This window comes from Megascapheus bottae, chromosome 36 (assembly GCF_031878675.1).
Source record: "Megascapheus bottae isolate mThoBot1 chromosome 36, mThoBot2.hap1, whole genome shotgun sequence".
NCBI lineage: Eukaryota > Metazoa > Chordata > Mammalia > Rodentia > Geomyidae > Megascapheus > Megascapheus bottae.
Genome location: NC_143544.1, coordinates 6,137,325 through 6,152,791, shown reverse-complemented (window position 1 = coordinate 6,152,791; position 15,467 = coordinate 6,137,325). Strand labels below are relative to the sequence as shown.

At 54.4% G+C, this 15,467-nt stretch overlaps 1 protein-coding gene across 1 annotated transcript in view; it reads right to left on the bottom strand.

Annotated features, from left to right (window-relative positions):
• Nucleotides 1-16: 16 nt before the first annotated feature.
• LOC150042311 (phospholipid-transporting ATPase ABCA3) overlaps nt 17-15,467 on the bottom strand; it is a 38,654-nt gene continuing 23,203 nt past the window's right edge. Inside the window, exons 16-32 of the mRNA XM_090324810.1 lie at nt 15,157-15,367; nt 14,344-14,494; nt 11,400-11,498; nt 10,851-11,037; nt 9,541-9,844; nt 8,597-8,870; nt 7,142-7,346; nt 6,558-6,777; nt 6,137-6,295; nt 4,606-4,778; nt 4,239-4,367; nt 3,928-4,122; nt 2,324-2,511; nt 1,759-1,929; nt 1,327-1,517; nt 1,090-1,163; nt 17-661 (exon numbers count right to left, since the gene is read on the bottom strand). Coding sequence (XP_090180936.1) covers nt 530-661; nt 1,090-1,163; nt 1,327-1,517; nt 1,759-1,929; nt 2,324-2,511; nt 3,928-4,122; nt 4,239-4,367; nt 4,606-4,778; nt 6,137-6,295; nt 6,558-6,777; nt 7,142-7,346; nt 8,597-8,870; nt 9,541-9,844; nt 10,851-11,037; nt 11,400-11,498; nt 14,344-14,494; nt 15,157-15,367 — 3,063 coding nt within the window. The 3' untranslated portion in view covers nt 17-529. The remainder of the gene's footprint in view (nt 662-1,089; nt 1,164-1,326; nt 1,518-1,758; nt 1,930-2,323; nt 2,512-3,927; nt 4,123-4,238; nt 4,368-4,605; nt 4,779-6,136; nt 6,296-6,557; nt 6,778-7,141; nt 7,347-8,596; nt 8,871-9,540; nt 9,845-10,850; nt 11,038-11,399; nt 11,499-14,343; nt 14,495-15,156; nt 15,368-15,467) is intronic.

Sequence of the window (15,467 nt, the reverse complement as noted above, 5' to 3'; positions counted from 1 at the left end):
CGTCAGGGAACCCTAGTTTCAGCATTGAGCCAAGCTGACAGCTTCCCTTTATTGACAGTAATCTCACTCTTGTGTTGATTCACAGCAGCCTGAAAGGCCCCACTTCCTTTTGTTCTCCCCAGGAGAGCGTGGTCCTGTGGACACATGGGCAGGTCGCTGAGTCCTCTCGCTGAGTGCATAGGGAAGGAAGGTCCACCTCCAGGAAGGATGCAGTCCTAGTTGAGGCCGCTCTCCACCCAAAGCCCCGGGCCAGCAGCACGCACTGCCCTGCCGTGCAGGCTCTGGGTCTGGGAGTGTGAGTTCCTGAGATTTGCCTTCAGGCATGGACGTCTGCATGCTGACTCCTACGTCAGGACACTGACACACTCTGTCCGCTCTGCGCATGATTCTTTTCCACCTCAATTTCTCTCATGTCCATCATAGAAAAGAGTGATTAAAAAGAAAAGAGAATCTGGGAGGGAGAGGGCGCTCAAGAGTGCCCTGGCTCATCCTGTCCCTGCCTGGTGCCTGGCGGGCAGCAGGCGGCTCCTCACCGCCCCTCCTCTGCAGTGGAGGGCTGCAGGTGGGCAAAGCTCAGGAAGACTTGCTCCAGAGAGATCTGACTCACTGAGTAGTCGTCCACTCCGTACTTTTCCTTGGCTTTCTCCAGTATACCAAAAACCTTCAGGAGACAGAAAAGCTACTGGTAAGAGCGCAGAGCTCAGCTTCTCGGCGAGGTGGGCCAGCCCTTGCAGTGAGAGCTGGCAGCCCCAGAAATGCCGCCACTGCCCAACCCTGCCCCACGGTCATGGGAGAGGTTGGTCCCAGGAGCTCAGCTGTGCTTTTGGGAAGAGGGTACCTCGGATGCCAGGACAGCAGGCACAGAGCCAGGCTGCCCCAGGGCCCTGCTCCCAGCTTACAGTGTATACTCCTCTCAAGGCTAATTTCCTTCTTCCCATCTCAAGTATTTTACATCTACATACACAAAACTCACAGACATTAGTATATGAGAGGAGAAACAGGAATTAATTCATCCTGAAAAGAGCTGGGGGAGACACCCTTCTTCTAGTCCCTACTAGTACCTCACAGGAGTCCAGGGCCTGCACTCACCTTGGCCCAACTGAGGTTGTGGCCAGGTAGGTGGTAATGGACCATACCGTGGTGCTCGTCTTCCAGGACGCTGCCTGCAAAAAAGAGACCATGCATCTGTGATGGTCAGGCTGGAGGAATGGAGAGGATCCTCATTTCAGGGGGTCAGGCACACGGGACAGACTCCCCAGACAATAGCTGGCAGGTCCAGACAGGGCCCAGGGCCACCCAACAGGACTGCCAGGTCCCCACACACACCTGGGAAGGTCAGGTCCACAAACGCCTTGAACTCCTCCAGAGCCTCCTGCTTCCCTTCGCTGTGCACCTTGGCCTGCAGGGAGTAGCCGCTGCCAAATTTGCTCTTGAGGTGCTGCGGGCTGCCCAGACACTTGAACTGACCCTGCACCATAATGGCCAGCCGGGTGCACAGGGCCTCACACTCCTCCATGCTGGGGAGAGGGAAGCAGGCTGTCATGGGTCTGGGGGAGGCCGACACCCACCCTGGGTGTGGAGGCTGTGTCGACGGGATGCAGATGTCAGGTCTGCCCATTCCAGACTCCCACGCTCAGTGAGGCCCTGTGCAGAGCCTGGGGACTTTCCTGGCCAGGTTGTGCCAGCGGCTAACAGCTGCTAACCTCTTCCCAGACACCTGTCCTGGCTCTTCCACTGACCCAGAGACCCAGGCTCTACCTGTGGGAGGTGATGACGATGGCCTTGCCAGACTCTCGAGCCCGGGCCACAGTGTCCCACAGCAGGCGTCTGGCCACGGGGTCCATGCCAGTGGATGGCTCATCCAGGAAGATGACTGCAGGCTCTCCAATAAGGGCTATGCCGGTGCTCAGCTTTCTCTTGTTACCACCGCTGATGGGAGGAGGGGGGGAAGCAAGGCTGACAATTATCATAGGCTCGCCGGTCCCTGCGGACACCCATCATGGTGACCACAGAGGGCCTAGAACACGCACCACACGTAGCTGTGCATAGGGGAGAGCTGTGCTCAGGGCCCAGGCCCTGTGACACAGGAACACCATCTGCCTACACCAAGGGCCTGACAGAATCCCTGCTGCCGCTCCCTGCTGCCTTGGCTGCAGGACGCAGGGACCCTTGGGGAGTCTTCTGACCTGGGGAAGCTCCTGTCATGCTTCTGACTCTTTCCTGATTTGGAGCTGAGGAGTGAGCCTGGCCACTGATTGGACTTCCTGCTGCGGCAGGCCCTGAGTCCTCTCCTCACGGGGCAGGGGCTGGACAGGGGTCGCACCTGTACGTCCTGACCAGTTTGTTAGCATGTGGCTCCAGGAGCAAGCCCCGCAGTGTGTTCTCCACACAGGGGCCGATGAGGCGCTCAGGAATGCCCCGGAGCCGAGCGTACATGACCAGCATCTCCCGGCCAGTCATGTGGTCCAGCAGGGCATCAAACTGGGGGCAGTAGCCCATCCGCTGCCGCACCTAGGTGAGAGCACAGCCCGGGGTGAGGGTGGGGTGGAGAGGATCAAAGTCTCCTGCCAGAGGCCTGAAGACCACCTGCTGCTATGTGCCACTGCTAAGCTCAGCCCTCGTCTCTTCTGGCGAGTCATCCAAGGAGACGGTGCCCACTGGGCCCTGTGGCTGAAGCTCTGTGAAAACTTAGGACAAATTTGACTGGCACAGCAAACCTCCTAGAGGGGTCAGATAAAGCCTAGAATGTGGTCCAGTCTGAACAGCTAGCCACGAGGGCTGCTGGTCTAAGAATGGCTTCATTATTAAACAAGTTCCTGCCACCAAAACCATTGCAGCTATGAGTACCCACCTGCTCATTCATTCCTCAGTTAACATGGTCTACTATGTGCTAGGACATTTGCTAGCATCACCTTTGGTGGGACCACACTCACTGGATGCCACAGCAGCTGGTACTAGAGCACACATCCAGAAGAGCCAGGATGCAGCAGGGCTAAGGCAGGTGCCAGCTGCAGCTGCCTTACTGCCTCCAGCAACTGCCAAGGGTCTCCGTGTTTGGGCTCAGTGGCTTCTGGAGACTGGATTCCTTTTTATTTATCTTCCTTGGAGTTCTAGAGCCAGCTTTTAATTAGTTTGAGACAATTCTTGCTATTATGTTTTTGGTTATTAATGTATTTGGCACTTTTTGCCTGTGCCTATCTTCAGATCCTACGTGATTTTCTCTCTTCTACCTATATTTCTAATTATGTTGTTTCTTTCCTTAACATAGTGAGATCATGGGTCTGGTGACTGCAAATCTAAAAGCTTGGATTCACTCCTGTCTTTGGGGTCCTCCTGTCTGTGGGTTCTGGCCATGGCGCTGACCCCCTCTGTTAGTCGCTGGTTGTGCCCTGCTCATAGCTGGCATCAATACTGGGGAATCTGAGAGATCTAGGTGAGCTCTTCCTCTAGAAAGCCTGCACTCTGGTTCCTGGGGGCACACTTTACCAGCTCAGGGGCCTGTGGCTACTGTTCAGGTTTTGGCTCTCTCTATCTGTTCCTCGTTCTGATTGCTATGGGGAGGGTCTTCTGTGTGTCCCCAAGGGGCTGGAGCGAGAGGGCTGTCTTTGGCCTATTACTCCATGGGGCTCAGTCCAATTCGTGGAATCCTGGGGCAAGTTCTAGGCTTCCTCCACAGTTCAGGGCCTCCAGCCCACACTCATGAGCCCTGGACACAGTGGTCTCTGAGCACAGGCTGTTAAGCTAGTGCTAGCCACACCTCCTAGGCCGCCATCTCTCTCCTCATCGGCTCAGGTCTGGCTGCGTCACTTCTTGCCCCGCTATGCACAAATGTGTCCATGCCCACTGTGAGCCAGAGACCAACTCATCCTGCCTCTGGGACAGGGCCCTTTTGGTCCCAGTCTATCAGGGCCGGCCTGCAGCGCCCACCTGCTGGATGTCAGAGCTGATGCTGTGGCCTCCGACAAAGGCGTCCCCCGAGGTGATGGTTTCCTCCCCTGTCAGCATTTTGAATGTGGTGGTCTTCCCAGCCCCGTTGAAACCCAGCAGGCCAAAGCACTCCCCCTTCTGGACGGCGAGGGAGATCCTGTCTACAGCAAGGAGTGGTGCCCGCTGGTCATACACCTGAGGGTACCCAGAGGGGCACAAAATGAAGACACCTGGAGTCAGACCTGGCCCTCCACCCCTGCCAAGCTCCTGGACCCCAGGGAAGCAGGTGGAGGTAAATACCCATGTCTTACCTTAGAAATCTCCTTGATGACCAGGGGCGTGTCGAGCAGGGAGTCCAGGTTGGGGGCCAGGACCCGGTTTCTCTCTTCTGCCACATCTTGGTCCTCAGGAAGCACTGAGGTCCGGCTATGCAATTCTGCCTAATTGTGCCAGATAGAGATCGTGTGTGTGTGTGTGTGTGTGTGTGTGTGTGTGTGTGTGTGTGTGTGAACCCCACCCCGTGGGAGGAAGGCGGGGACCATGGCTGACACAGGATTTCTAATGGAACTAAGGCCCTAGGACTGGGGCTGCCAGTCTAGGCTGAGACAGAAGTCTTGGGCCCAAGAGGGAGTGTGGGGAGCATGGGGTCAGTGTCCCCAGCTGCCAAGAGCCACTCACCAGGGTCCACCTCCTCTGAAAGGCACAGATAAAGGTCCTCAGTCTCCACAGAAGGTTGGTCTCGATGAGGAAGAGCAGGCTGAGGCAGGCACATCCCGAGGCAGCCATGGAGGTCACAAACCTGCCTACCCCCGGGGGGCTCCATGCGTAGAAGTTTTCCTGGTACTGGATGTCTGCACCAAGCAAGGGGCAGGCTGGGCTGTGGTCAAGCGCTCCCTCCCCTCCTAGGCCCCAGTCCTGCCCTCACTCCCTGGAGATGGACGGCAGTCTCTTCTTCACAAGGATGTGCCCTGGGTTTGCCAGTGCCACATGGAGTCTCAGGGACTTCCCAGCTGTGTGGGCATTTTTGTTGAGTGATGTGCCCCTGGTGCCTGTGACAAGGACTGCCTCTCATACTTGCTTCCTTGAGTTAGAAATGGTGCTGGGATGTGAAGACACGGAACCCTACTTTTTATCCCCACCCGAGGTACTAGTCAAGCAAACACAAGCCCATGCCCACAGTAATGCTCAGCAGAAGCAGAGAAGACTGCGGGAGGGCCGGCAGGGCTCTGCAGAGATGACTACTGAGCTGCCAGCTCAAGTATGAAACCGGGGCTCTGGGCACAGAAAGGCTCCACAAAGGCAGATCCAAGGGCTGGTAGGCCCCAACCTGTGGACATGATTCTGTTCAGAACTGGGCTCTCTGAAGGTCTAACTAGTAAGGTCTTATTGTGAGACACTATCTTTAGTTTTTGCCTTCTATCCAAGGACAAGAAAGGCAGAAGACCCAGACACAGGGGAAGAAGCTATGTAGACAGAGGCAGAGATGGTGAAACTACAACACAAGGAAAATGACTGCAGCTGGGAGAGGCTGAGAGAAGCAGCCTGGAAGGGCACATGCCCCTGCCTTCTCCTGGACTGGGGCTCTCCAGTGGGAAGCCTCATGATGTGTGGTCTTCTGCTTGACTGGCAGAAGGATGTCGACAGGTGGAAAGAGCAGAAGCCCAGAGGCAGGCCAAGAACGTGTGGGCAGGCAGCAGTGAGGGGCTGGTGAGGGGCAGGGGAGCAATGTGGGAAAGTCTCTGAGCACTCAGAGCATGGAGAAGCACTGCAATGGCTTGAGCGTCTCTCAAGGTGGATGTGTTGGAATGGGATCCCTACTGTGTGGAATTAAGAGGGCAGAAACTTCATCCAATGGTGGTGTGCAGAGGTGGGGCTGTGGGGAGGTGATTGTGACTAGACACAGTGCCAGGACAAAGCCCCAGGACTGAATTCTGATGGTTTTTGAGAGGGAAAGAGGGAAGAGGACAGACAAGCAGCTTATGATCCCTCACTTTTGTGAGGCCTCTTGATGGCCTCGGGTCTCTGCCAGCAAGTTAATGTCATCAGACAGGCCCTGTGCTCGGAGGGCTTCCGGCCACAGTAAGCTTGTTCATAACTCATCTAGTCCCTGGCACTGTGCTATTGGTAGCCGAAAACGGGCACTATTCACCCCTTGACTCCTCAGGTAGGTCCTGGGGTGAGGGCTGAGGGGAAGGGGATTGGCACGCACTGTACTTCTTGCAGTAGTGGGAGGCCACTTGTGAGGAGGTGCAGTACTGGCGCGTCTCATAGTTCTCATAGAAGCTGCTGATCGCCATCCCCAAGCAGTGGTTGGGCAGCACCAGGAACACATGATCCAGGGTTCTGGAAAGTTCTTCTAACTTTACCGCTGTAGTGAGGAGGAGGAGGAGGGGGAGGTATAGACTCATCAGTGGCGGGGGCGTAGTGACCACACTTGCCTGGGGACAGACGGGCACAGTCCCAGGGACTCCCAGGATCCAGTCTGTGTTAGAGAGTTTGGGGTGCCCCTCCTCTGCTGGCTGGTGGGGGGTATATCCCACCCTCTCACGACTGAGGCTGGCTTTATGGGCAGCGAGGCCGGGGGGCTCTGTGGGCAGCGAGGCTGATGGGGGGTGTCTCCGGGCTCCCACCTGGGATACGCATGATCGTGACCACGATGAAGGTGGCGATGCCCGACAGGATGTTGAATATGGTCAGCCGGGTGTAGGCTGTGGATGCGCTCGAGAAGAAGAAACTCATAAGGTACATGAAGGGGATGATGGCCCAGCCGTACAGCAGCAGCAGCAGCAGCGCGTCAGCCGTGTGGCCGTCCCGTGTGAAGGCACGCACGTCAAAGGCTCGAAACACCACCTGCGGCACCGCACGTGGGGACAGCTCAGCCCGCAGGCCGGGGGCAGGAGAGACCGAGGGGAGCATTCCATCCAGTGACCACCTCAGGCTCCTTAGCCCCATGGCCCACGGCATCTCTCAGCCCTTGGACCAGCAATTTCCCCTTTTCCCCCGGGCAGAGGAGCTGGGACCATCATGGCTGGCCCAAGACCTGCTTTCCCCAACACGGGGGGCAGCAATGGCCCAAACAGGGTAAGGTGGGAGCCACTGGGGGTTTCCAGAAACCTCCCGAATGAGAGCTGAGCTGCCAGACGGACGTCCCTGTTAGCTCTGGTTCTGCAGAGCAGGGCCCAGCGCCACCCAGCGCCATCCAGCGCTTGCTTACCAGCAGCAGCAGAGCAGGGACGAGGAAGGAGATGAGGTCCCACAGCAGAGCAGACAGCCAGAAAGTAGCCACATGGGCGCCGCTCACAAACTGGACATGCTTGGCCTGGACAGCCCTCTCACTGACGGCTAGGATGGAAAATGTGCTGGCCAGAAATGCCATGGCGAAGAGCAAGTTGAGCGCGATGTCAAATCCCTTTCGGCCCCTGGAGAGGGCAAAGGACAGACGGTCTAGCAGCAGGAAAGTCAGGCCTTAGTCTTCACCATCCAAATTTGCAGTGTGGTGACCAAACCACTCAAGGGGATAGGGGGAGCCATAGAGCCAGCAGGGGCAGGGGGAGTGCAGCACGACTCCTTTAGACTTCCTGTCTCAAACTAACAAGAGTGGCAGGCTCACTCCAGGCTTATGAGCCTCTGAGCCATACCTTTTCCTGCACACTCAGTGCCTGTAACACCTGTCTTTCTTTCTGTTACCCATGTGGGTACCTTGAGACCCCTGCCCTGCTTCCTACACCAGCCCCAGATAGACCCCACTGTCACAGGCCTGGATCACTGAAGTAGCTAACTCTTATGTAGTACTCTACATCCAGTTGCCAGCAACAACTTCTAGAAATAAGACTCTGATGGCACTGCTCTGGTGATTAAAAACTTCCTGGCCAACTCAACAAACCACGTTGAGGACATGGGACGCTGTTTGGCAAAATGATAAGGGAAGAGAGGACACGAAGTAGAGAAGGGATGAGGAGGAATAGAAGAAGAAAGAGGAGGAGGAGAAAGAAAAGGGAAAAAAAGGAAAAAGAAAAGGAAGGAAGTAATCATGACAGAACTTGGGAAATTTTTAAAATACCATGCTAAATGAAAGCAGCCAGGCAGAAAAAGTCATATTGCATGATTCCATTTCTAGGTAATGTCTAGAACGCGATGGCTCAGCAGCTGCCGAGGGCTGGAAGTTGGGAGATGGGGTGTTACTGCTAATTAATGGGTTCAGGTAGTACCCATTAATCAGAAGTAGAGCTGACACCTCTGAGTATGCCAGCATACTCAGTGCGCAGGTGCACTGTTTGTGGGCAAATGATGCATCCAGAACTATTAAATCAGCCCCGGCCTGCTCCGGCCACTGTAACGCAGGAATCCTGAGCTCCTTAAACTAACCCTTAGGATTCCTAATCGAGGGACCCTCCGGGGGGTGTGCTTGCAGTTTCTCAGCTCCCACCACGGCCTGGCCCCTGGGCTGCTGGGGCCTTTGTTGGGAAGAGAAGGCAGAGCTGCCCACCAGGTCCTCAGAAGCTCCCTGTGGAGGGCTGCGCTACACAGGGCCAGGAATCCTGGGCTGATTTTTTGGTCACAGAAAAGACAAATTTGAAGGATTTGGGCCTTGGGGCACACCAAGAACTGAGAGCACTCATGGGGCAGACATTCTGCTGGGACAGGGAGGGTGAGTGGGCTGCACACATACTCGCTGAATTGGTCCTTGGCAACCTGCAGGGCATTCCGGGGCTGCGGATAGTTGGAGACCTCTATGGAGGCCCGAGGGCCGCACAGCAGCTTGAACAGGAGGTTGTCCACAATGGCTAGGGCAGTAGCTGGAGAGTGGTATGCCTGGTTGTTGAACAAGGCAGTGACGACTGTCTGTCCTCCCTCGTCTCTGAAGGATATCGCCACCAGGCACCGCTCATTAAAGCCGCCTCCCTCCACTGAGGCTCGGAAGACCAGGAACTCTTCCAGGTCGCCTGCAGAGCAACATCAGGGGTTGTTGGGGGGACCCCAGGAGTGCTCACCAGGGACTGACCCAGGGCACGGCTGAGCCGGGACCCTGGGCTGTGAGCTCTGCTGCCTGGCCAGCAGTGCCCACTGCGGTGCTGCCAATACAGCCAAGCGTTTCTCAGTGCTGCCAAGATCTTATCATCATTCAGGACACTGAACCGCAGCCTGCGGGTGAGGAGGTGGGATTTGAGAAAAACGCCTCGCACACTCCGTTTAACCAGAACATGGCTGTCCTAAGCCTGCTACACCATGGATGGCCGTTAGACCACGTCACGTGGCAAGGTTACACTGTGACCAGCCTATTCTATAAACAATGACAAGGTAAAGATTGTGGAACCTTTGTGTTTTCCTTGTAAAAGGCCTTGGAAATCAGGGCTGCAGTAAATGAACACTGGCCAGCTCCAGCTCTAGTGAGCGCCTTGTCTCTGGAGCTCCTGAGGCAGTTCCTCTGACTCAGTGCCATTCGTTCTGCCCAGGGACATCTGGCAAACTCCAAGATGATGTTAGATGATCATGGTGAACGGAGGGGCAAAGCCAGGATTCTGGACTGTCCTGGGGGGCATGGGGCCGCTAAGGCCTACTTGCCTAGAGGCTGGCCCTACTGCGGGGAGAAACCACGACTCAGCTGCTCCTTACCCAGCACCTCGCGGGGCTCCTGGCCCCCAGCCTGCAACATGTCTCTCAAGAGCTCCGACAGTTGCTGATCCAAGCGCGAAGTGCCGGGAACTGAGAAGGGGACGACGGTTCTGCCATACTCGCCCAGGCTCAGCTTCAGGAGGGGATCATCGATGACCTCTGTTGAGTAGCTGATGGCCAGGAGGGCCAGGGTGATGCAGGTGAGGGGGACCAGGACCTGGGCTGCCAGCATCTTCCACTCCCGCCAGCTGTAGGCAGCCTTCTTCAGGAACATGGCCCAAAGCTGCTGGCAGTGGAGGGCAAGCTGTGGCAGAGGAGAGGCAGGTGGCAGGGGAGCCGGCATGTGGCCCCAGGGCAGGTGCTGCCTCCTTGGGACACCAGCCTGGAGGACTTGGCTGACTTTCCCTAGGTGGCTACACTAGGAGCAAACCAAGAGTCATGCAGCTGACTCCTTCTTCCCAGGCCACCCCAGGGGCTCCTAGGGGAGGTGGGAGTGTGTCTCGCAGCCACAACACCTGGCAGGTACTGCTTTACCCAGCTGAGGTTCCCTGCCTCATGCCGGAGATGACCACGGTGAGGAGACTCTGTCCTGGAACAAACCGCCTCACCCACTGCCCTGGACACCAGCCTGCCCTCATTCCCCAACATCTTTCCTTCTTGGCCTTGAAAAAGCAGAGCCTCGGGGCCTCAGATCCTAGTTCCCCACCTGCTGGCTATCCGATCTGCCTGGGCCTCTTTCTTGTTCAGAAATGTGGAACAAGGTCACCCCCGTTGTCCTTCACAAGTTGCTGTAAAGCCAGGTTGGCACAGAGGTAGACACAAGGCAGGCTGTCCAAATAGGGCACTGGCAGTATTATAAGCAAATAGCATTACACCTTAGCTGTGAATACTGTTAGCCCATTAGACCATTTCAATTGTACCATTAACATGTGTGCAGTTGCAGCCGGGCGAGGTGGCTCACGCCTGTAATCCTAGCTACTCAGGAGGCTGAGATCTAGATCTGAGGATCATGGTTCAAAACCAGTCCGGGCACTAAGAATGTGAGATGTTATCGCCAATTAACCACCAGAAAACAGGCCAAGTGGTGCTGTGGCTCCAGGGTAGGGCGGTAGCCTTAAGCTGAAGAGCTTAGGGACAGCACCCAGGCCCAGAGTCCAAGGCCCAGAGTTCAAGCCCCAGTTCAAGTGTGCAGCTGGTTCTGTGTAGTGAGCTGACTGCCCTGCCGAGTCTCAGCAGCTCCATTAAAAGGGCCCAGGCATTTTCTGCTCTCCCTACGCTGGCCTAGTGTGACCCCAGCCCACAGCACGCACCCCGGTGTTGAGCTTGACCACAGCATGGTCCTCGTCGATGAGGGCACTGATGCCATCCGTGGGATCCATCACCCCGCACAGGTTGCTGTCCACCGCCCAGTCACTGGCCCGCCTCTCGTGCTGGTACTGCAGGGCGGGGAGCTGGATGGCTTGGACGTCCATGCTGGTGTCCACTAGCTTACCGACCCTGCACCAACACACGGCGGAGCTGTGGTAACCCAGCTCTAGGCAGGGGCAGCAGAGCTGGTCCACCCAAGAGGGACACAGGAGGAGGCTTGGGTCAGTGATGCAGGTCTCTCCGCTCCCGGGAGAGACGCTGGCAGGCTCACACAGGTAGCTCTCTCTGGTGTGGGCTGCAAGTTTCCAACCGCAGGCCTGTGCACTCGGGGCCAACGCTGCTTCTGCCTGTCCCTGCTGCAGGTGCCCCCTTTACCCTCAGACAGGCCGGAGAGCAGAGCCAGGCTGACCGCCTTACAGCTTTTCCAGCTTTCCCTCAGCAAAACTACCCCCATGCCAGGTCTGGGACAACAGCAACTCGTGTCTACTAACCGGAGAAAGACCTCTTCCATGGTAGTCACAGAGGCACCAAAGCTGGCAATGCCCAACTCCTTCTGCTTCTTCTCCAGTTTGGCAAAGAGACCTTCAAATCTGAGAGAGAGAGAGAGAGAGAGAGAGAGAGAGAGAGAGAGAGAGAGAGAGAGAGAGAGAGAGAGAGAGAGAGAGAGAGAATGTCCATGCGCCAGAGTAATGAGGTGCTTCTGAGACACTTTCTAGATAACTCATTCCTAAATAATCACTGGGGAGAACAAGTAGGGATAGGGTATAGAAAACATCTTGCAATATCATTATTTTATATTTCTTCATTTTTTTCACTGCTCGAGGATTCAATTCAATGCCATTAACAAAACATAACACCCCCAAACTTGAGTTCATCTGATCTGGTGGGTTCCCCCCCCACCATTCTAGGGCTTAAACTCAGGACCTGGGGGCTGTCAAGGGCTAGCGCTCTACCACTTGAGCCACAGCACCACTTCTGGCTTTTTCTGTGTATGTGATACAGGGGAATTGAACCCAGAGCTTTGTGCATGTTAGGTAATGCTATCGCTAGGTCATGCTCCTGGCCTTTTTTTTTTCCTGGTGGGTCATGGGCTTGAACTAGGCCAGGCGCTGTCCCTGAACTCTTCAGCTCAAGGCTACCACCCTACCCTGGAGCCAAGCTCCACCTCCTATTTTCCAGAAGTTAATTGGACATAAAAGTCTCAAGACCTTTTGTGCCCAGGCTAGCTTTGAACCTTGATCTTCAGATCTCAGCCTCCAGAGTAGCTAGGATTACAGGAGTAATTTTTTTTTTAAGATTTTTGTTAATGTTTGAACTCAGAATTTCATGTTTACTAGGTATAGACTCTTGTTTTTAGGACATACATATATAAAATTTAGGTCTGTAGTAACACTAAGGGGAAGAAAGATTTCCTTTATTTTAACTATGTGCACTTGGAGACACAAAAATCACAGAATAGAAAGGAATTGGTGAAAATTCATTTTGTCAGAGGTCAGGGAAATTCTTTCTGGGAAGAAAAGTAATAGAAGAAATTATAGTAAGAAAGATATGACATGTGAAGTGTGAAATCCATATGGGAAAAAATACTATACAAAAATCAAGTACAACCGGGAGTTTGGCCTAGTGGTTAAAGTGCTTGCCTAGCATGCATGAAGACCTGGGTTCGATTCCTCGGTACCACATACATAGAAAAAAGCTGGAAGTGGTGCTGAGGCTCAAGTGGTAGAGCTCTAGCCTTGAGAAAGTCCAAGGACAGTGCTCAGGCCCTGAGCTCAAGCCCAGGACTGGCAAAAAAAAAAAAAAAAAAAAAATCAAGTACAGCCAGGCATGGTGGCTCACGCCTGTAATCCTAGCTACTCAGGAAGCTGAGATCTGAGGATTTTGGCTCAAAGCCAGTGAGGCACTAAAGAATGTAAGACTCCAATTATCTACTAAAAAACAGGAAGTGGGGCTGTAACTCAGCGGTAGGACAGTAGCCTTGAGCTGAAGAACTCAGGGACAACATCCAGGCCCAGAGTTCAAGCCTCAAGACCAAAAAACAAAAAACAAACAAAAAAACCACACAACAAAATCAGAGAAAGCTGCAACAAAAATGGTTGATATGCATATATAAAAATGGTCCATATGGCTGGGAGTGTGTCCTAGTGGTAGAGTACTGCTTAGCATTCATGAATCCCTGGGTTCGATTTCTGGGTATTCACAGACAAAGAAAAGAGCTGAAAGTGGTGCTGTGGCTCAAAAGATAGAGTACTAGCATTGAGAAAGTTCAAGGACAGTGCCTAGGTCCTGAGTTCAAGCAGCAGGACTGGCAAAAAAAAAAATGGTCCATAAATAAGGAAAAAAACATAAAACAATAATGGGATCCAGCAACTCTAAATGCTGTGTGGATTCATCCTGACCCCTGCTGGCCAAAACCAAAGAAAGACCACCCAAGTCAATAGAAAAATTCAACAGAATTCAGTAGAAAATATATATGTGTGTGTGTGTGTGTGTCTCTCTCTCTCTCTCTCTCTCTATATATATATATATACATATATACATATATATACATATATGTTGGGAGCCAGAGTGGAATCAAACTGTACCTTGATTTGCATCAGACAATGGCTTTATTGTCTTATTGTTTTCTGGCCTTATTCTGTTTAAATGACCTGAGATTTACCATATGAATGTAACACCTGGAGGTTCCCTGGGTCTCAAGGAGGGAAGAAGCGGGAGTAAAAAATAAACGCGGCAGTCTTTACCTGGACTGCGGACATCCCGGACCCGGTGTGTCTGTCTCTCTTCTATTTCTTCCTAGTCCTTGCCCCCTATTTCAGGAACCCCAATCTGCGAACCCTGGTTTGCTGCCGGTTGGCCCCGGCACATATATATGAGATATGGATCTATATCTAGATCCATACCTATATATCTCCAAGCTTCAACAGTAGAATTAAATATTACCCTATCTTGCAGACAAGGAAGGAAAGCTCAACACCTCTCTGGAGGGAAATCGAGTTGGGACTCCATCCTGAGATGGTGTCTGTTGTACACATCCACATTTGTCTGTGAATGCTAGTTACCAGATCCATGGACTTTTGTGCCCAGGCTGGTTTTGAAACACGATCATCAGATCTTAGCCTCTCGAGGAGCTATGATTATAGGGGTGAGCCACCAGCAGCTAGCTCTACAAATAATTCTGAATGCAGCAGTTGTCATGTACTTAACCCGGTGTAAGGAGGGAACTGTGTGCCATGTATGAATGGTGGGCAGGCACAGATCCTTCTCCCAGCCCCACTTGGAAGACTTGGCACTCTATACTGGGCCAACCAGGGCTGAGGGCCACTCATTGGCTGGGCCAAAGGAGATGCAGGCGTAACAGAGCAGGGAGGCCTCCCAGCCATCTCATACCTAGCCTTCTCACACCTGCCCCTGGATGCTCTGCAGGGCACATACCTGTGTGTGCTCTCCTTAGGAAGAATAAAGGAGAGCTCAGCCCCGGCATGGCTCTCCAGGGTGGCGTTGGGGACATGGCGGTGCACCAGCTGGGAGATGGCTTCAGGATTACAGTGTGGTTCTTTCACCAGGGTCATATGGTACCCAGCACCTGGAACGTAAGGGCTATGAGTGAGATCCTCCGACTTGCCCCCAGCTTCTCCTCCTACTCTTGCTGGGCAGGCTGACGGAAGAGGGGCTGGAGAATCAGAACAGGGCACATCAGGGTGCCTTCATGCTGTCCTAGGGTCACCCCGTGTTCTAGCTGGGGAGAACTGCTGGGGAGACCTATCAGGAGCGTCTGCTTGAAGTCAGGGCGTTCCCAGGGGTGCAGCCACTGGGGAGGGGAGCAGCAGGAGCAACAATCCCCTAACCTTCGACCCCCATCTCTACCTCCAAGTAGCAGGAATTATAGGCTTCAACTACTGTGCTGCTTTGTACAATACTTTTGCATGGCTCTATCACTTGAGCCCTGCCTCCAGCCTTAGGACACACTCTTGTTGGGAGTCAAAATGCTGGTGAGCACAAGTGGCCCTGCCAAGAGCCCACAGCTCTGAGGGCAAATAGGAGGCCAGCCACTGGCAGTGTTCTGTCTCACCTCCCTCCCCCATTCCACGTAGGGTGAAAAGACAGGAAGTCTAGGGGAGGTAGAGGAGGTCACTTCCTACCCATGTCAGGGTCCGTCACAAAGGCTAGCGGGTGGGGGGGAGAGGGAGTGCCCCCCAGCGCAGCAGGCCATGGCGCTGGCCCTGGCACCTGCTTCCCAGCACTCACCATATTTCTGCTTGAGGAACAGAGATGACCCGCAGCACTGCAGCTCCCCGGCGGCCATGATGGCGATGCGGTCCCCCAGCAGGTCAGCCTCGTCCATGAAGTGCGTGGTCAGCAGGATGGTGCGGTCACTCTTCTGCTGCTGGAGAAGGTCCCAGATGGCCCTCCTGGAGATGGCGTCCATGCCCGAGGTGGGCTCGTCCAGAATCAGCAACTGGATGGCAGAGGCAAAGCCTTGTGACCACGGCGGAGCCGCTGTCCAGACCTGGGCTGGCTGAGGTGGCCGTGTGTGTGGGGCCTGGCCTGGCTGCATC